Source organism: Rhopilema esculentum, chromosome 10 (assembly GCF_057945365.1).
Source record: "Rhopilema esculentum isolate cy_ngs chromosome 10, ASM5794536v1, whole genome shotgun sequence".
Taxonomy (NCBI): Eukaryota; Metazoa; Cnidaria; class Scyphozoa; order Rhizostomeae; family Rhizostomatidae; genus Rhopilema; species Rhopilema esculentum.
In genome coordinates this window covers 3167456-3189151 of record NC_142824.1, presented here as the reverse complement: position 1 = coordinate 3189151, position 21696 = coordinate 3167456, and the positions used below count along the sequence as shown (strand labels likewise).

General features: G+C 34.5%; 2 protein-coding genes across 4 annotated transcripts in view; both read left to right on the top strand.

Moving 5' to 3' along the window:
* Positions 1 to 185: 185 nt before the first annotated feature.
* On the top strand, positions 186 to 17150 carry LOC135694268 (U3 small nucleolar RNA-associated protein 25 homolog). The gene is made up of 20 exons (XM_065212952.2): positions 186 to 553; positions 1923 to 2090; positions 2638 to 2794; positions 3252 to 3340; positions 4025 to 4126; positions 5057 to 5114; positions 5415 to 5467; positions 6143 to 6228; positions 6546 to 6614; positions 7008 to 7125; positions 7599 to 7680; positions 8113 to 8269; positions 9054 to 9150; positions 9836 to 9921; positions 10605 to 10687; positions 10976 to 11052; positions 11932 to 12003; positions 12369 to 12493; positions 14247 to 14345; positions 15311 to 17150. The coding sequence occupies exons 1-20, from the start codon at positions 506 to 508 to the stop codon at positions 15540 to 15542; spliced, it is 2058 nt and encodes a 685-aa protein (XP_065069024.2). The 5' UTR covers positions 186 to 505; the 3' UTR covers positions 15543 to 17150.
* A 149-nt stretch (positions 17151 to 17299) lies between these two features.
* Positions 17300 to 21696, top strand: part of LOC135694345 (uncharacterized) — a 99388-nt gene continuing 94991 nt past the window's right edge. For all 3 annotated transcript variants that reach the window (XM_089110609.1, XM_089110611.1, XM_089110610.1), the window contains exons 1-3: positions 17300 to 17452; positions 18429 to 18554; positions 18950 to 19028. In XM_089110609.1, the coding sequence (XP_088966735.1) occupies positions 17348 to 17452; positions 18429 to 18554; positions 18950 to 19028 (310 nt within the window). In that variant the 5' untranslated portion in view covers positions 17300 to 17347. The remainder of the gene's footprint in view (positions 17453 to 18428; positions 18555 to 18949; positions 19029 to 21696) is intronic.

Genomic DNA, 21696 nt, shown 5'->3' with positions numbered 1-21696 from the left:
TGGAACAATCTTTTTTTAATCATTCTTCTATCAGACTATTCGCAATATATAAACGAAAACTAACATATAATCTTTAAACTATAAAGACTGATATAACAAGTTGAAATGAATTCCCATTAAAACAATGAAACTTTTGTGAATCCACGTCAAGCGTCCTTTTTTCTTATATCGTGCGATAATATGTTCTGTTGCATTTTAAATTTCCACAAAATTCGTACGCGCAGTTCGTTATTAATTTTTTTCCTTATCTCAAATGTCATCTACTGTCAGAATTTCTTTGTTATCAATAAATCTCATTTTTAGCCAAGCTTTGGTGGTTTACTGTAGGCATTGAAGAAACAAACGGCAAAGTTTTATTGCAGTAGAATCAGATTTAGCCTAGCCTCTATACCAGTTTTGAAAACGAGGTTTTTTTAAAAAGGGTAGAAAATGTTTTCTGTTCCCACATGGCTTGCTACATTAAGTAAGAGGTCACGAAAGCAGGGTTAATTTCTTAAATAAGGAAATGAAAAGGAATCGAGGAAAGAAAAGATCATCTGCAAGCTTATATGAGGTGAACATGTTAATGGTGTAATTCTCTTGTATGCAATTTCAGTTACATACAAAACCCAAGCGTTATGTATATTAGACTACAGTCTACCTAAATAAGAGTCAACACCAAAGACACTTGACAATTAATCGTTTTAAGTAAACAATAAAGAATTTTTGTAAAACAGTCAACTTAAAACCGGATAAATCTTTATGTTATTTAACTGCTTTTTGCATTGAAAAAGTTGTTAATGAAAACTGAAGGCTGTGTGAAAATTAAGTTTTTGGCAATATTCGAAGCGATAGAAAAATTTAAACTCTTTTCAAACTGTAGAAAACTTATCTAGTAAACATGGTTTATCGATCAGATTTTGAGTCATGAAATTTGTAAAAAAATAGGCAAGCCAAAGCATAGGGTTGTTTTCAAAAACTTCATATTTTTCGTCTAAATAGCGGAATTTTTCATATTATTTAGAGCTTTCATTTTTCTATGAAACTGTGACATCCAGTAGAAAGAGACTGTGTTTGTGATGGTTATATTTGAAGTCAGTACTCTAAACAAATTGGACTTGAATCTATTAGGAAATCTGGAAGGTGGATTGCATCCAAACCATCATTATGAATTGGCTGATTCATCCAGCTTTAGTGCATCTACTGTATGTCCTAAAACACAGAAGTGAGGTTTGCAAGTAAAGTCTGCAGCAGAACCATCCTGGAGACATTTGGAATGCTTTGATGAAATATACATTAATAGTTGGCTAGGTGTGAAGTTTTTAAAAAGTATTGAAAGACAGAGTGACAATGCAACTTTGAAGCAGGGCATCCTAAGTGAATCTACATACAAAACAAACCCATTTTATATGGAGAAGAATAAGAAATATATCTTGATACTTTTATTTGGAACCATAGAAAGACTTGATGACAAGAGCAAATAAACAAAGTATTAAGATAAATTATTTAATTTAAAAAATCAGTGGCATCACCAGCTCGAAAAACTGGGGTGGACGAAAACAAATTTTCTTGGCCATGCCCTTTACACTCTTGGAAAAGCCTTTTTAGTATTTTATTTATCTATTTCGAACTCTTTTGGCAGGCAACTTTCTCAAGCAGCTTTTTTCATAACGGTTGTTTTTTTGCAAGTGAAAAATCGAAATAGATCTAATCAGCCCATCCCCCTCCAAAGGGTTTTTCAATAGATTTCACGAAATTAGAAAATCAACTTCTAGGAAAACTCCTTGGCCACTGTACAAAATTATTCCATTGAAATAAGTTCTAACTCTTTCTCGAGAAGATTTTTTCCAGTCACTTTAGATCACCATCCAAAACAAATGTCTTCATCGTTTCCAAATATCCTTGGATCAACCTAGCAAGTTTGAGTGCATTTCACATTTCAGGGACTCAGCAAAGATGAGACTCCTTATCAAAAGCTACTTGGATCCATTGACTTCAAGCAGATGGCCAAAGGAACACTTGGAAAATTTCTAAAAACAGAAGTTGAAAGCAAGAGAAATGTTGCTCAATCACAAGAAGACATTGAAGCAGAAGTGAAAGAAGACAAAAATGTAATTTGAATGAACATATATATGTTCATCATCCTGAATTAATATTTATGTTTATCTTATGAATATATGCTTTTCAAAAATGTATCTTTTAAATTTTCAGAATTTTTCTCAATAAAGATTTTCAAAAATGTCTTTGGAAATAACAATAATTTTACAATATACTTAGGTTTTTTATCTGACTTTTGAGTTTATAACATCAGTTTTAGGGTCAAAAACAAGATTGTAAGATGTCAAAAATAAGACATTTTATACTCTGAAGAGTGTCAGAGGAGAAGTTGTAAAATATTTGCTTTTTACAAAACCATTTTCCAATTTTTGTGAAAAGTGTAATTTTTGTAATCAAAATTTTGATGGTATAACTTTTTGATCTAGCTCCCATGAACAGAATGAAATATACTAAGTATATTTATGTATGTGTTAATTTTCACGTTTGATGGCTTAATTACTTAAAGAGTAGAGATTTTATTTCAACAAATTATTTGTCATGATGGTTCACTATTCAGCCAATTAATGTATTTGCATTGAGCCTTTCTAACTTATCTATCAGGAAAAATATGTGAATGTGGAAAGCGATGAAGATAAATCATCTAGCTCAGATGTGGAAGAAGCAGACAACATCGATGATGATGAAAATGATGTTAATGAATCGGAATCTGAAGATGAGAATGACACAGAAGTAAAAGGTGAAGTGGAAACATATAAAGGTATGCTATTATTTGTTTATTATCAAATTATGGATCATATCTGGATAAAATGACAAAGTCTAGCAATAGTCTTATATGAGTAAGACATCATTTTCAAGGTCAAGCTAGATGCTTTGCTGTGACCTTATAAGCATTTCTGTTCTTTGACTAAGTACTACCTTGTTATGGCCTTGTTAGTGGCTTCAAAATGAATGCCGGGTTACTGAGAGTCATTGGCCGTGACAAGTTCTTGCTAGATTTCTTTTTCCTTTTTATGTAGTTCTTACAGTTTTGCATTATCTTTTAAAATGCAGGGAAGTCATCTGTAAACTATTCATTGACAGATGATTAGTAATAACCAACAGCTACAAACAGTAGAATATCAATTTATTACTTTTTGTCTAGCTATGATGCTCCTTCTCTACATATGTTTAAAGGCTGCTTCCTTGCATTAATGCTAAATATTCTTGATTGATAGATCCCTTCAAAGTTCATTTTGAGAATGACATTGAGGAAGAAGCTGTCAATAAATTGAAGGAAGGAAGTTTTGACCGCAGACAGATGCTTGTAATAATTTGAAATTGTATACTTTTTTATTGTTAAGTTAAAAGCACTTTGCTCTACCGCACTTCATTGGTCATCTAAATTTCCTATTGGTTGGACTATACAGTAGATCTGCTAGTGTGTATAAAGTTGGCAATGTAAGACTAATCCTCAATGTTTTCTCAATAGTGCCTTATAATGATTCAAAACTGGCAGCTATTTCCTATAATTCCCTAAGAGTGATAATAATGAAAGAGCTATGAACGCGGCAATGACGATGCTTCATATTACCAATCAGTTTAAAAAACCCGACAAAATGGGCATCCTTTTGTAAGAAGAATATTTCAACATTGTACATTGTAGTGCCATGGTGTTACTCATACTAAGTTAAACATTATAAATATATATATATATATATATATAAAAATTTGTCTTTTGATACTTCCGTAGCACAGTGCTCAATACGTTAGCACGTAGAGCGTGATATATCATAGATTGAAGAAAGTAAAACTACATGGTTTATCTCTACAAGCCTGTTTCGTGAGTAACTCACTCTTCAGGAGATGTTGAAGAGTGAGTTACTCACGAAACAGGCTTGTAGAGATAAACCATGTAGTTTTACTTTCTTCAATCTATGATATATATATATATATATATAAATCATTATCAATTAGCTACCTTTTTTTTATACATTCCTATTTTTTATAGATTCCAGATTTTGGTTTAGTAGATGATTTTCATTCTTTGGATTTATTTCCAAAATCTTCATATTACTCCACCCTTGAAGAGGCTTCCTTGGTCAAAGCAAAGGCATGTACATCTTAATGCAGCACTGAAATCGCAGTTGATAAATTTTGGTGGCAAAGTTTTTTGTTTCAGTCAACTCCTTTATTTTGTATAAGATTACTGCTCTTCTAATGTCTAGAAAGACAATTGTTTATTTTTTCAATTATGAGAAATAAAACTCAGGCGGTCTTCCAATGCTATTCCTCTTCTTAACTGATTCTTGGAGGTTTAATTTTTTATGTTAAAAAGATGTTGTAAATTTAGTTGCAATTGAACTTGAATTAACTGCAGATAATGAGTCAACCTCTGAAGCTCAAACATTCAAAGCACTTTTTGCTGAAATATCATGTTGCTTGTGAAATTTTTTCCATAAAATATAATTTTTGTGCTTCATATAGTATTAATCACTTGACGCCGCAAAGGTGGAAAATTTCCTCTCCTGTACCTACAGGCCAATCAAATTTTGATTTTTTGGCAGATTAACCAGAAGATGATTGAGAAACAATAGAGTCTAGTGAAACATAGTGACTAAATTTTAAACTGTTGCTTGGTCTATAACTTTGAGGCCTGAAAACTCGCAGGATGACATTGCCAATCTTACCTGTCCAATAATTCAGAAAATGCAGCATGACCAATGATGGAAAATACTGAAATATTTTTGTAAGCTTTGGTTTCAGCTTCCTTTTGATGGTGTTTCAACTTTTCTGTGATTTTGGAGAGGTACATGGAAGCTTTTTAGAAGATTGATTATTTTGAGAGTACCTAATCAATTATTAAAAAGATGCCATTGCAAATTCATACCTGATATTTCCAAGTTATATTGTTTTTGGTATCTTCAATGTTTCCAATCGAGCTAGAAAGGGAAAATCAAAATTGCACATGCAACACTTGGCAGTAACTATAAACAGGGTCCATTTCGAGTTTTTTTGTAATATTATATTTTTGTACCCACAGGTCAAAGATAAGTTGACTGAAAGATGGCATAAAGTAAATCAGAGTGAATTGAAACAAGGTGTTTATACAATTTTTTTTATTCTCTCAATGTAATATATTCAGCAATGATGATTTTACATCTAGCCACTAAAGTAAGATACAGTTAACTTTTTCAAGAAATTTGGTAATTTTTTTATTATGATCAGAACGTAACCATCTTTATTTACGATAACCATCGGTTCCATATTTACAATAATTTTTCTTTCATCCTCTTCTTCAAAAAACATATATCTAGCAGTTATTAGTTGGCTATTGGAATCACCTTTTTGAACTGCCTGTTATGTTTATATTGGCTACTCATTCTTGTTTTTTTTTTCAGGTACATTCACTGAGCTTCAGAATTCGTTGTTCAACCACATAAATTGTTATAAGGTAAACAACTGCTACTTGTCAGTTTGGATTATTACCAAATAGGCCTTTGGTACCACAAAATTTGAAAAAGCACAAAAGAGCGAAACATATCATACTAGAGTCCTTTTCTTCTGATATTCATCAGAGTATAAATGTCGGATGATGTCCAAAGGTATGCAGAAAATTTGAATCCAGTTGCGGATCGAATGCGTGAGAGAAAGATTGGTTCTTTGTTTGGTTCTTCAATTGGTGCTTTGGTTGGTTGTAAAATTTAGATTGTGGTAAAAATTAATGCATCTGTGAGAAGCTTAGAGTACAATATTTGTTGGCAGGTAGCAGGCTGTATGGTGTTCTTTTTCAAGCCTTTTCTTATAAACAAATATATGACAATGATTTGGATATAAACTGGCAAAGGAGTTTTATTGCATTTAAGAGGATTGAGATGGGGAATGTACTAGCTTTCCAAGTGCACTTACGTACTGTCATATTATTGTTGGTAATGTTTGTAACTTTGGGACTTAGCTGGTTTAAATTATGTGGGAAGTAGCATTTGATGCAGTCATTATTCATCTCACGTAAGTATTTGCAACACGTATTATAAACTAATTCTTTTAGAAGAAGTAAAAGGTTTGCCTTTAACACAAAATCAAATAATTGTCATCTTAGGTCTAAGGTTATGGATTTTCTCTTTTGTAGGACGTGTTTTACTCACAGAGAGATTTTGACAATGGTGAAGAAATTCGAAAGCTATATTGCCTTCACGCTGTTAATCACATTTTAAAGTACGCAAGTATTTTATAGCGTTTTTGTGGTGATTTTTGTATGCAAAATTGTTCAAACTGTTCTCTGGAAACTCTAAATTTTTCAAGTGGATAATTTTTTCAATTAATGTGGTGTCAGAGCTAGATTGGTAACATTTTTAATTAAGATATTAGCATGTTTTTAGCCCTGTGCTTTAGCGAATGTGTTACACAAATTCTAAATGATGAAATGAAAGAACTTTTTCAAGAATGTTGATAATTATATTTTAGCAACGCCTAAAGATTTATGTATTTTAACCGATCTTTTTCAAAGTCTTAGTTGTGAAATGTTTTTGCAGAACTAGGTCTCGGATTCTAAAGAGTAATGCGAAGATTGTCCAATCGCAAAAGGATAATACAGAAACTCCGTAAGTTTTCTGGATAAAATTTTATCAAGCCACTGAATCATTCATTTAAGATTTGTCACCAAATAATTCTTTCTTCTCTTACTCGAACCTTGAAAAGGTAATCGGATAGTTGGTAGTATAATCCCGATAGTTGGTAATGTAATACTTAGGAGTAATGGATTTTCAAGCAGTTCCTGTTTACCTTTATAATTGCAAAAACGACTATGGTTTAGAATCTCCAGCCAAACAGCCGTTCAAGATCTGTTTATTGTGACATATTCAGTATTCTGGGTTCCATCATAGCTCATTAGATCAGTTGTTGGGCTACGCTGCAAGCCAAAGGCAATCTGTATTGAATATTGACATATAAAATGATACTTCAATCTTTTTATAATCATTTCTTGCCTTTATTAGCGAATTCAGAGACCAAGGTCTCGCCCGACCAAAGGTGCTGATACTGGTACCGTTTCGTGACTGTGCACTTCGAATCATCAATTTGATTATACAACTAACACTTCCTACGAACGAAAAGGTAATTTTAAAGTCATGTTCAAGCCTCCATGCGTGCCTTTTCTTCTTCTCTAGCTTATTGAAAAAAAGTGATTTTTTAATTTTCAAAGTTTGAAATGAATGTGTCTGTGTAAATATTTTAAGTCCCATTTTCAAGTTTATCTCTCATGAATAGTATTTATCTTAAATCAGTGTGTGTTCGTTTTGTGTTATTTGTTGATAGTTTTTGTAAGGTATTGATGTTATTAATGTAACCAGTAGGGTTTGATTTAATAACCTTAAATGCTTAAATTGAATGTATTTCAGAGGTACGAGTGATACATTCTGATTTCTAACTGAAGGAAAGTTCTGTGCCATAGTAACTTTTCTGATCTTCAGGGCGATTATGTTTTCTTCTTTTCTGCTTCTGTTTTCTTCTTTGTTTTATTTCTTTTTCTTCTGTATTCATTGACATTTATTGTTCCAGTGTATCATATATTGTCTTTCCTTCTCCAGGCCCAGGTTATGAACAAGAAAAGGTTTTACGATGAGTTCAAAGACACTTCGCAGCCTGAAAACAGCCAGCGTTATATGCCGGGTGAGATGCTTGTGTAATCATCACAACGTTTAATGTCCTTAGGTCAGCTATGCTTTAGCTATACCCCAGCTCGGCACCAAATTTACGATTACTAGTAAATTCGATCTCGAATTTTCTAGCCTTTTTCAAACTATGCTCATGTTTTACTTTTATCTTGCGTCCTAACTGGTGTTCATTCTGAAGCCAGGTCTCATCCTTTTGTATTGTAAAGTTTAAGCTATCTACGCAAAAGTCCCCCCCCCCCTCCCCCACAAAACAGTTGCCATACACAGTTGCCTAGTGATCGCATTAATCATGAAACTCAAAGTAAAAACTTAGAACCGTCCGATATTTATACCAAAAGCGTGCACGGCTCTGCCTATACGGCATTTAGCTCTTTCTGACAGACCAATGAACGCTAATTTTAATGTATTTATGTTTGCTGATTCTTAGATGATTTCAAGGCCATGTTTCATGGAAATACCGATGACTGCTTTCGAATTGGAATAACGGTGATGAGACGCGCGTTGAAGCTGTTTGGGGATTTTTACTCGAGTGACATCATAGTGGCTTCTCCGCTGGGACTCAGAATGATAATTGGTGGAGAGGGGTATGATCTATAATTGAATGTCCACGAGTCAGCAAGATCTATTTGTTTGTATCACTGAAAGTATGACAAATCAGTCATAGTGCTCTGTTTTAGCTGAATTCTAATATTCCTTCTATATAAAAATCGAGATTTAGAAAAGGTTAAAACTAATTGACAGATCATAAATTATGATATGTTTTTGAGAAAGTTGGTGATAGGGCTGACATGATCAGTTGTTGAAAGAATTCTAGGTCAATATATTTGAAATCTAATTCCACACTCTGTAAAGTGATACCATAAAAGCAGATAATGAATAAAAAAGGCCGCAATGAATAAGAATTAGCTGTTTAAGTTATCACCCCTAATAGTGCCATTAATTATGATTTCTTTAGCATTGCGATTCACTGTTGAAGATGCCTATTTTAAGATCCATTAAGTGGCTTAGGGTACCTTAGCTCGACAACTAAGGGCCTCTAATCAAAAGAGGCCCAAAGATCTTTTTTATCCATGATTTGAAGACTTCGATCCAGTTCAACTTGTTTTCAAAGATTTTATTAGATCTTTACTTGAAACATGTAACTGAAGCCTCTCCTTGTTAACTAGAAAAATCATCATTTTTCATCTTGATTTACTGCTTAGCATGCTATTCACCAATGGATGAGACCATCCGGGAATCCATAGAATATGGCCCCGTTTCAGTTTGTTCCTAAAGGCTCCAGGCGCCTTTGTTACGCTAATGGTCTATTGCATTGTTTGCCATAAACTAGAAGTTGTGAGTTAATTTTGAATGCATTTTTGTAAACAGTGAGAAGAAGCGTGAATATGATTTTCTGTCGTCAATCGAAGTGTTGATTGTTGATCAAGCAGACGTTTTTCTTATGCAAAATTGGGAGCATGTTCTGGTAAATATAAGCATATTTCCACTTAGGGCTATACTGCTGATCTTGTCTATCTATTTGGTTAAGCAATAGAGTTCTAAAGTGATGACGTCACTATTTTTCTAACTAAAATCTTTTTTTAGAATTTTTTAATTTGGCTCCCATAGTCTGAAAGAGTATCATAAAATACCTTTGAATATGAAAAATCAGTCAAATGTGTTACGAACTGGCTGAAATATGGTCACATGTGTATTGGCTCTGTCCCCATCAAACCTCTATATTTTGGTCTCTGTTCATAAAGTTATAACAGTGATTCTTTAGCAAACTTCAAACTTTTCACTGGCAATATCTCAACTGATTTTAGACATATTTGACTAATCTTACATATGTGGAAGTATCCCATGAAAATCTTTTATGTTATGTGGTTAGGATTCAAAAATTCTAAAAATAGTTTTTTGGTGACGTCACACTTTAGAACTCTATTCGAATTGCGAGAGTGAGAGTATTTATCGCATGAATTTTTGCAGTGGCACATTACAGGAGTATCTCGTTCCTTTAAATTTCCTTAGTGTATATTTCAATAAATTTGGTAAGGTAGAATTATCTGGTGTATGCTAGTAATTGTATTGATAAATCGTGAATCCCATCTTTATTGTAATGTTAAAAGTATCATCTTATGCGTCTTAAATATTTTTTATTTTGTCAACAGGATATTTTTAATCATATCAACCTTCAACCAATGCAACCTCGAGAAACTGATTTCTCTAGAGTAAGAATGTGGGCTTTAAATTCATGGTACGTTTTTAATAATTCAATTAAATTTTTTTCTGATGTTACTAATTTTTGTATACAATTACTGCATACTGCATAAGTCCCGAAACATTAGAGGCAATTGACAGGTACAAAAGTGGTTTAAGCCATCTGTCAACCAATAAGCGTGCGAGTGGAATCCCATTCACTGATTGGTCAAATCTTTAGTGAGAGACGATTTAAGATCTCCTAGTATCTGTCGATTGCCTTTAACGTTAATTATAAGGTCGTCTATGTGTTTGATGATCCTGATCTCCCGCTTTAAACATTGCTTTTTAACTCCAAATTGGTGCACAGGGTTCAAGCATGTTTTGTATGTGACTTGCTTGATATATTCCTATATACCTTCGCTGAGTACACCCTAACCTGGAAAGTTAACGCTGATGGATTAAGCCTCGCTTTGTACAAGGTTCATTTTTTTCTTGACAACACATTCCTTTGTCTTCAGAAGTCAATCAATGAAGACTTTGAAACATAAAGTAAAACGATAAATGAAATGTCTTTGCTCAATATCAAATGCTTTGTTGAATTCTTAAGATCATTAATTGATTTTCATCAGAATATTACAAATGAATAGATACTTTAAGATTTAAAGTCATCATGCTTCTCTTTCATTCAAGTGTGCGAATTTCTAAAGACGATTTGCTAACTCTCATGTTCCTTTGTAGGTCAAAACTCTATCGACAGACCCTGCTTTTCAGTAGCTTTATCACACCAGAACTGAATTCAGTTTTCAACAGATATTGCAGCAGTATCTTTTTCAGTTAATAATGTTTTCTTTTCGTTCTGAAATGAGAGATTTTTACTCATTATGAATTTAGTGCCGATCTATGTACATTTTAGGTTAATCTTTGCAAATACTTTTTGAATCTCTTTTCTGGAAACAATAAATAGCATTTCACACATCCAAACAGTAGAATATCGAAAATATTTAGTCTTCTGAAAATATTTAGTGAAATTTCATTGCTATTTTTAGCATTGGTCCAAACTTCACTTTTTTTAAATAACGGTTCAATATGCTAGTTGCCTTAACTATAAGATTACGCTGGAAAGGTCCGAATCAAAGCTGCGTCGCTACCTGGCACTGTCAGGCAAGTTGTGCTGCAGATTCCACAGGTAAAACAAAGTGTTTTGATGAAACCTAGAGTCATCTTTCTTTGGTGGGAGATTCCAACCCCTTTCAAGAACACGTTCACTTGAGATAAAAGACGAGGAGCGTTTCATGAATACCGTGTTACTATCATTTTCAATGGAAAGTGGTTGCAACTATTTGTCTAAACTAAATAATCTTTGCAGGATATCTTTGGTTTGGTGATGACAGTTTTCTGTCCAAAAGCCAGGTCATTGACACATTACGAAAAACCTATAAACAAACCATTTCTTTTAGAATCGATTCATTCTAGGCCTGCAAGGTTCGATGTAATTTTTCAGATCTGAAATCTAATCCACTTATCATATTACGAAAATTTGAAAGCATCTCCTGCTTAATGACTGTTTTGGATTAATGGGTTATGTAAAAGACATTTTCTTGATCTGACTCTTCAACTGTTTGAGGTTTTGTTTCGATCTGAATGAGAACTTAACTTTCAGTCACTTTTTAGTAACTACCTCATGTCTGATACACTAAGGAGTGAGGAATATCAGACAAAAAAGTAGTTTGTGTAAGCAATGATATGGTTCTACTTCTCCATGCAGTCCTAAAAAAAGTGTGATATGAATGAATTTGCTTTGACTCTCTTTTCACGTTTCAATCTGAATACAGTATTGATAAATGTAACTTGTTGATTGCACTGCCTATCAATGAAATAAGCAGAAAGGAAACTCATTCTTGTCGATGCTATTTTTCCAGCCTGGTGTACAAGAGAGCACTTCCCTGAGTTTTCTCGAATCTTTTAGTTTTTTTGTCATCTGACTCAGTTTTAATCTTCAAGTAAATTCATCTGTCTCCATGAACTATCTTGAATTAATAACTTGAATCATGTTGCCATTTTGTAGGTTTTTCATCGGATTGATTGTCAATCTTTGGAGAATGAAGCAGATAAGAGATTCGATTACTTTATTAAAAAGGTAGGAAAAAGGCTCTTGGTTATCTATTCGTTTGTGTTCTGTTTATATTAGAATACGCCATTTGATATGGATATATTAGAAAACGCAATATATATTACGATATTTGCAGTAAAAGTAAGCATTTACTGTATGAACAAAAATTTGAATTATGGTTAGAGATAGGAACAAATTTAAATCGCACAATCAATTTCTGTCTGGACAGTTTCGTAGACCAGGTGCTTGAAATTATTCTACCGAGCACAGAGCACACCCTTTGTTGTTCTATAGAAAAATTTAAAGATCTTTGTGAATTCACTGCATGCTACATTTGATTCACTAACACGTTACAAAGTTGATACATGACCTTTTTAAATAACTTCTTCCAGGTCTTGCCCGAGTTAAATAATCCATTGAACCGGAACACAGCGATATTCATTCCATCATACTTTGATTTTGTTCGCATACGAAATTACTTCAAGAAGGAAGAGCTTGATTTTCTACAGATAAATGAGTAAGTTTTATCTTGCAGAGATACATTTTTCTTTTAAGAATTATCGCAAAGAGGCTCTTAATTCGGGGCAGGATTCCCAAATCCCATATTCGCATTAATGTTGTGCAGGCAGTCCAAGGCTCGAAATTTTCGACGCCGGATTGGTTATCATTTGTGACTGTATGTCACTCCAAATATGTTGTCACTTTGGATGGGATGTCACTTCAGATTGGCTGTCAGTTTTAATTGGTTGTCACTTAGGATGGACTGTAGCTTTGGAGTGGTTTCACTAGTGATTGGTTGTCACTCCAGATCAGATATGTTGTCACTTAGGATGGGATGTCACTTCAGATTGGCTGTCAATTTTAATTGGTTGTCACTTAAGATGGACTGTAGCTTTGGACTGGTTTCTCTAGTGATTGGTTGTCACTCCAGATCAGATATGTTGTCACTTAGAACGGGATGTCACTTCAGATTGGCTGTCAGTTTTGATTGGTTGTCACTTAAGATGGACTGTAGCTTTGGACTGGTTTCACTAGTGATTGGTTGTCACTCCAGATCAGATATGTTGTCACTTAGAACGGGATGTCACTTCAGATTGGCTGTCAGTTTTAATTGGTTGTCACTTAGGATGGACTGTAGCTTTGGAGTGGTTTCACTAGTGATTGGTTGTCACTCCAGATCAGATATGTTGTCACTTAGGATGGGATGTCACTTCAGATTGGCTGTCAATTTTAATTGGTTGTCACTTAAGATGGACTGTAGCTTTGGACTGGTTTCTCTAGTGATTGGTTGTCACTCCAGATCAGATATGTTGTCACTTAGAACGGGATGTCACTTCAGATTGGCTGTCAGTTTTGATTGGTTGTCACTTAAGATGGACTGTAGCTTTGGACTGGTTTCACTAGTGATTGGTTGTCACTCCAGATCAGATATGTTGTCACTTAGAACGGGATGTCACTTCAGATTGGCTGTCAGTTTTGATTGGTTGTCACTTAAGATGGACTGTAGCTTTTGACTGGTTTCACTAGTGATTGGTTGTCACTCCAGATCAGTTATGTTGGCACTTAGAATGGGATGTCACTTCAGATTCGCTGTCAATTTTGATTGGTAGTCCCTTGGTGTTTGTTGCTACTTTGAAAGGGTTTTCACTTCGGATAGGTTTCAGGTACCAGACGGGTTATCTTTCACTCCATTTAGTGCCCCTGTTACACAACGCCAGATTGCTAGACTCCAGGGTGCTACCGTAGAGGTTCTGAAAAAGTGGTTTGGAACTTGTGATATCGATATTTTCAATATGCAAGGAAAATTTTGTTGTTGAAAACGAGCAAGAGATACGTAAATTCAAAGCAGAATTGGAGATGTTTTAATCAGGAACTTTGTGCTAGTGAATTCTTTGTAATAATTTATACAAAAATTTCCTATTAGAAAATGTCACTTCGTCAATTTCCTGGGAAAAAAGCGCCAGGCTGGACTCTACGAATGTTTTTCCTTATTTCGACGTAGGAGTTTCTCTAGAGGAATACACTATTAGCTTCAGCAGACAATGACCATGAATCACTTCTGAGGCTTCAAAGTGAAAAATAGTTTGGATTGCGGTTTATAGGGTCCATCATTAAGTCTCACTGCTGGTCTATTAATTTGCATTTGTTCCTGCCAAACCCTCCGGCTATAGCCAATTAAAAAGGTTTCTTTTATGCGAATTTCAGCATCCCTTTATTGCATTCTTTTTAATGAAGTTAAAACGAGAATTACGTGTTTTTTTATTTCACAGGTACTCTGAGCGATCAAATATTTCACGAGCAAGGACCAAGTTCACTCAGAAGCAGTGCCATTTTCTTCTTTTCACGGAGCGGTTCTATTTCTTCTATAGGTATTTTTTGTATTTTATGTTTTTTAATTACAGTATATAGTGCAGTGGCATGCTCCGACAGGACATGAATGGGGAATTAAAACGTCCCTTTCCTCCACTAGCTTATAGGTCCAGCCTGACCCAACTGGTACCACCTGGCAGGGTTCCCTAGCTCAGGGCTACGAGCGATGGCCAACGGCCAACTCGGCGGGAGACCGGCAAGAAGGCGGATGAGCTACGACTCCAGGGGTCAACGGCTTCGGGCGGAAGAACTCCTGGAACAAGGGATGGTGTCCCTTTAAAAACACTGTAGAGGTGGTTTTGGGGGCCCATTTCTACTATTAGCCGCCTAGTTTTATCTATGACCATGCCAACAAACCAAAACTCAGATTTTGGGATAGTTGGAGTGTCATGGTAGCCACCTTCTGATAGAAGATGGTACCTGATGAATTGCAGTATGCAGAAAAAACATTTTAGTGGACCTGTTTCATGGCAAATCAAGCCAATGGGCTTCTTTTAAACTTTAAGGTCTTGTCAGCACATTTGTAATTAATTATTATTATTTAATTTGATATAACAATACAAATTCAATCCTCAAATGATATTGGATCCAAAAGCCATTCCAATAATCAGTAGGTGTCAGGAAATGCTAAGCTGTGGTCAAAAGATAGGAAAAGGGGGGACGATTCTTTTTTTGCTGTTTATATTTCCTTTTCATTTCTTTGTTGCTGAACCTGTTGAGCTTATAATTTATTCACAGACGCAATTTGGTCATAAAGCGAGTGCTTTATCAACCACTAGAGAAGTAGATCTGCAATTCAAAGAATAAAAATTCATAGTTTAAAGGATCATAAACCAGTCTTGTCTTTTTTTAAAAGTAACTATTTTAACTGAGGTTAGATAAATACCACCACTGGCCAAAATGGTTTCTGTTGAAGTCAGATTAATTTTTCATTTAATAATCAAAATATCCTTTTTTCTTTTAGATATCGAATTAGAGGCATCAGAAATATTGTCTTCTACCAGCTACCTCTGTACCCTGTGTTCTTTCCTGAAATCATAAACTACATGGATGCTGAGAGCTCTTCAAACTCAACATGCACTGTTTTGTACAGTAAATTTGACAGCAACAGGCTTGAGGCTATCACAGGAACGCAGAAATGCAAACAAATTATTGTATCATCGAAAAACATTCACATGATTGTTGCGGGCAATTAAGGACAATATTTTTGTATTCATATTTCATAATCTTTTTTTATGGCAAAATATTTACAAGAATAACCTATTTGCTGATATTTCTGGCCTTCCGATTATTCAATAAATGATCCCTTGATGACTTAATGATTTAATTTGCCCTTGTTATTTGTTTCTTTTTAATTACGCCGGGATTTTTAGATTTTTTCACCGCACAATACTTCAGTTAGGAGCATCGCACTCATTAAAAAATCCAATAGTTAATTTGAATATTATTAAAAACTCGATGGCTAACGTGTAATATTCGGTTTTTACCCAGCTTTCTGTTAAGTCTCGTTGTCATTTTTCTTATGATTCAAATGGAGTAGCTGCCAACCGCCACTCGTTATTCATAGCTACTTTTCAAGAGCAAGGCATTTACTGTTAACAAACTTTTCCATGTGTACATATATAACAATAATTAAATTTTCAACAGAATTTAATCACCACTCTAGAAATCGTGCTCTGGAATTGCTAAGCACTTTTTAATGCTGTAGTGTGCAGATGTTGAACTAATTTATCCTAGTTGCTTCAGTCTCTTTTCTTTTAAGTATTCTTTATATAAGTCCCCACGAAGTTTACAAAGTACTGAATCAACTGGATCTAAAATCTGTATGATAAGACAATCCTCACTCAAAGTTTCTCTCACTTCTCCGATTTATTCATCTTAATCTTGGTCAGCTTAATATCTTTTCTCCTTGTGATTAGTCGGTCTAGCCATGTTATCAGTTGGTTTTTATGTTTAAAAATACATGCCTTTTATTGGTATCTTTTGTTGAAGATATCATGGCAAAATAAAAAATTGTCCCTAGGATTCTACGGGAAATCGTATACTGTCTTGAGTATTCGCTTATGTCATATATGATTACCTGGTTTCAACTGATATGTTACTTTGTAAAAGCTTCTTGACATCGATTTTTATATGAAATCGCGCCAAATAATCATATGAGGATAAATAGCCGAAGCTAAAATGTCTCATATCCGTTTTAATCATGCAATCAATAAATTTAAAATTCAGCAAAATTTGACTGAGACATGATTATCATTGTAGCCAGATTGATTGATAGATATAGTCGGATCTCGATGACTAAATATCCAACAAGGATTTGATTGCATCTAGACAACATGAAGCAGAATTTGAGAAATGGCAGAAAGAACTTTTCCCCAAAACTTTTTGGCAGTTAAATACGATGCCTGTTGAAAAGGGGCCAGTTATAACTACGATCGAATAAGAAAATAATCCTTACAGGTTTAGGTACCTTTCAAACATCAAGGGGATGAAATGCCGTAGAAAAAGTGAAAATGAACAACAATATTTGAAAGTTTGTAGGAAGAAAGGGCACGTGCAGTGAAATTTGACTAACTAAAACGGTTTGGTTGTATTTCATTGTGGTATATGTATTAAATTTCGTTAACATGGTTGATTAGGGAAAGAGGAATGTAAAAATTAAATAAATAGAAAATATGGCAAAGCAGTAAATAGAAAAGGTCAAAGAAGGAGTTCAATTAAGACAGCCATGTCCAGAGTCACCGATAATTTCAACCCCGAAACTGGCTAATCATAAGTTGTAAATTGACAATCAAAGGGTATATATCGAAAAAAAATTACTCCATCCATTGCACCATATGCATATATCTTAAACAAAATCTGCAAAAATATAGAACTGCGTTACCATAAATCCTCGATAATTCACTCAAATATTAAGCTCTCACTCACACCTTTGTATATCTTTCCCGTAAGCAACAATTCACTTCATCGTTATTTGACGGCTAACTCTCATGTTTTCAAAATGGCTGCTGTGGGCGCGTGGGCTACTGTTCCTGTGGATTTTTTGACACAAACTACAATTGCAAGCGACTTGATAATTGCTAAGATGGAGGATTATTTAATTAAGGTAGGCTTTGAATGTCTTTCCATTTCTCATCGGCTTATATTCATTCAACTGATGCCACAAAAAAGGAAAGGCATAACTAGATACTACTACCTAAGGGCCAGTATGGATTCTATGACACCTGCACTCCCGAGAAAAAGTGGTCGATCCTTTTGAGATCTGGGCTGCTAAAAAGTTGCAGACCTGTTTTCACTGCCCTGTTAAAAAATAAAAACCTGACGGTACAAAATTTGTTGGCTTTCATAGAACTACTGTGCCGGGTGGCAGGGCAAAATCGTTTGGGTTTCATAGACTTAAAAGTTTGGTCGTTCCCCGCGCAATAATTTTTATCTTTCATTCCACCCGCGCATTATTAAGAATCTGCCATAGATTCCGCGCACAATATTTGTTTATCCGGTCATGTTCCCGGGAAATATTCCACCATTTAAACTTCTGACTTCTGATAACAAGAAAAAACAAAGAATACAAGGCCGCTTCTAAAACCTATCTTCAAATTAAGCGCATGATTTCGTAGGAAATGCTCATTTTGGCAAACTTCAAAACAATTGTTCTGGTCTGGTCTGGATTTCATGGCAGTTTTCTACAAGATCTTGGGAGTGCACAAGTTATTACCCGGGAGTGCAAAAGTGCATTTGTGATAAGTGTGCACATTTGAGTGTGCATCAAATTTCTCAGCAATTCTTGATTATGTGCATATTATGTACAGTACTTTTCTTGTTTACATCAATTTTACATCCCATCATTCATGATTTAGAGTTGAACTCTTCTTACCTTCCACTACCATCAGTGGCTGTTTTTCAAATTCCTAAAAATTTGGCAAGTAAAGTGGCCAAAAAATATTGTTTGAAAATGCCAAAAACATGAGTATCATGAGAATAACCTAAAGCAGGGCCACCGTGAGGGGGCGAATTGCCTAAATGGCCTTGATGTCTAGGGAACCTCATAAAGCAAGGAATTCTTAATTTAACTTCTCTTCCAGGTTTTTGGGTATCCAAAAGCATTTTTGATGGTGTTGGCCAAGGCATCCTTTGGGCGTCAACCCATTCCAATAGTTAACTGCGAGCTCTTCATTACCAAAACATGGAAATTTCTCAAAGAAATTGAGGTGAGTAAATGCTTACGGTTGATTTTCTAAACTGATGCATTTAGATTTTCAAAAACTAGGTACAGTTAGATACAAAGTATACAGGGGTGAACAATCCCAGTAAAAAGGTAGTCTCCCAGTGGGAGACCAGCAGCTCTTCTGTGGTCTCCCAAGAGGGCACTCTAAAGACAGGGGTGGCCAATTTCTGTAAAACTTTGGTGGCCCAGTGGTTACCCTGTGTAACTGTAAGCAGCCTACTGCAGATAAGAACCAATCATCCCTGGTGCATGGGGGACCAAATTGTCCACCCATGTTATAGTTTACGCTTTTACCCACGTTTTATTCTTAAATATGAATACTTATTTATTTAAACTTATTTTTTAATAGTTTCTGTTAACATTTATATTGTCTTTTAGGATGTAATAAATGTTTTGTCTCCAGTATCAAGTGAAGTTACAGTAGCTACTGGAAACAGTGCATTTTATGATCACAAAGGTAAGCTCATTTTCTCTAACTGAAGACAGCAGACTGGCTAAAATAAATTTTTTTAATTTTTGCCCTTTAATGAATTTAATGTTTCAAAATAATAAGGCTCAATAGAGGCATTTAAAGCCGAATGAAGTTTCAAACTTTGGATGAAAACTTTGTAAAAGCTTGATATGTAGCAAAACAGCTTGAGAAACAGTAGCAAAAATTGTTAAGCAACCTTTAAAAATTGTTAAAAAATTGTATTTTCGAAGTTTTCCTAGCCAGCACTTATAGGTTTGAATAACAATTAGGTATTTGTCTTTGATGTCGCAAGCAAGCTTGTTATTTTGAAAAGCAAGCAAAGTTGTATTTAGCTGCCAATGAGTGCCTAAAAAAGCTTTTTTCAAATGCTTTCACAGAAAAGTTGGATACAACTGCACTAGAAAAAGTCTTTTGATATTATTTTTCATAAAGATATCTTTGTGCCATTGCTTTTGATATATTCATAGTGCGACAATAATGACTTTGCCCAGAATAATTCATTCCTACGTTATCAGCTTTTGGAATTCTGAACTATTTGCAATTTTGTTTGCAATGACATTTTGATAATCATAGCCAGAGAACATAGGTCAAACATGTGGCAAAACATTGCATATAAGCTTTCATTTTGCCCACACTTTTCAGATCACTTCAATGTCAGCTACCATTCTAGTCAGCTTCTATCTACTATGAAGTTTTCAAATTTAGGGTTTTCACTTGAATATCTCGTCTGTTTTCTTTTTTTATGAGATCTTTCAAGTCTTCCGATCCACCATCTTCAATGCTAGCATCGAGTCATGTCTCAGGCAACTCGACTAACTGATTAATTTTATCATTTTATAAGACTGTTTTGTTTCATTTTCCCATCTGAGCACACCACTGCCCAAAGCTTTAAAATGCAAAAACATATAATGCGGTTTTCAGTTGAATAAAAACTCATAGCATTTTTTAGAGAAAACTGGTGGAATTCTGTGAGAAATTGAAAGCCTTTTTAAAATATTGCACCTTTTTGTCATCTTTTGCTTTATTTACATCACCTACTGAGTGAATAATGCTTTGAGTACAGAAAATCAAAATAATTTATATCTAATTAAACAAATTCAAAATGTCAATAATTTCAGAAAACTCAGAAAGAAGACTCAGTATTGTTTTAAACATATTCCATTTATATTATATCTTCTTAAGGATACATTTGCCATTATGCATTTAAAATGCAATTAAATTACTAATTTGCAATGTCTTTTCTAATTACCTACTTCGAATGCTCTTAAAATACACTTCAGTTGTGTCATCCAAGGTGATGAATTTACAAACAATTAAAGCTATTTGTCCATTTGCCATTTTAAACTAACTTTTTACTTATGTACGCCTTCTACGTAAAGTATAAAGGTAAGAGAGAAGGTTGAATGGCAGGGGACATAACCCTGTTTATTCTACCTTTTGAGATATGGGCCGTAAACGAAAATGTCAAATGCTCAAGATCTGAAATTTCTACTGATCGTACGAGCTTTTATCTCAAAAAGATTTGAAACTTGTTTTCTTATGCGGCCAAATCTCGTCTTTCTAAGGGGACCTTTCTTCTCCTTTCTATTCGATTGTGAACAAACCTTTTCTAAATCTTCGATTGTGGAAAGAATGTGATCCAACGATTTCACAATATCCTGCACAATGTTGCCAATGTTTTCAAGCTTGGAGGAGGCGTTATAATCATCAACCTAAAAGAATGATAAAACGTGAACTAACATTTTTCCAACTGAGTCATGAGCAATGGTTGGAAACCTAAACTTTGTGAAGATGCGACTCAATATGACTTTTGTAGCTTTATAGGGACGTTACACACTAACCGGAGTATAAAAATTGATAATCAATGGAGTTGTGTGTGATGTAATGAACAAAAGTTAATATGTAGCAAAATAACGGCTTTGTGCAAGAAATGAATCGTTAGTACGACGTTTTGAGCTTAACTCTTCATATGGCTGCCTTAGTTTCAGGTTCGATTGATATTCTCGAACCTTTTCGATGACCTGATAAAGAGTTGGATGACTATAATTGGTGTATCCAGGTGGCATCAGGCGAGCAATAATATGAATGTCTGACTTCCTAATATTTTGTCGATAGTTCGCCAGTAAACCTTGAGATCTGTTGACAATAACCAAAAAGTTTTCCTATTTCTTTAGTAAATCAAGAGAACTACTTATGATATCTCCCTATTATTCAGCATCTTGCATTTTCTATACCTGGTCATAGATCAATTCATCCAAGGCCAGGATCCCTATCGAGGAATGTTTTTGCATAAAAGCATTTATAGAAACGAATTTGTTTCTTACCAAGGCATTGGCATTCACAAGGTTATTAATGCAGCCACTGGCATAAGTTTTCAACTGAAAATAAACATTGAGCAACTGAGAACATAATTGGTTACAGTACTAATGCAGAAAGTCTTTCTATTATTACTAAGACTTGCTAACATTTCCTTGCGAAAATCAAACTACCCATTAACAGTATTATTTGCTCTCAATCATCGTGTAGTTAGTACGAACAGCTTTATTGTGTATGATAATTTTGGAAAATATATGTTTCGCTTCGGGGAGACCCCTCAAAATATTGTTTTAAGATCCATAAAATTTAAGTTTGGCAGACTTTTGTGAATAATTCG

Excerpts from the sequence above, each read along its gene's own strand:
- LOC135694268 (XM_065212952.2), top strand. The coding sequence starts at position 506 with ATGAAAAGGAATCGAGGAAAGAAAAGATCATCTGCAAGCTTATATGAG. Across the intron at positions 2,795-3,251 it reads TGAAGTGGAAACATATAAAG|ATCCCTTCAAAGTTCATTTT; the intron begins GTATGCTATTAT and ends CTTGATTGATAG. Across the intron at positions 3,341-4,024 it reads TTGACCGCAGACAGATGCTT|ATTCCAGATTTTGGTTTAGT; the intron begins GTAATAATTTGA and ends TATTTTTTATAG.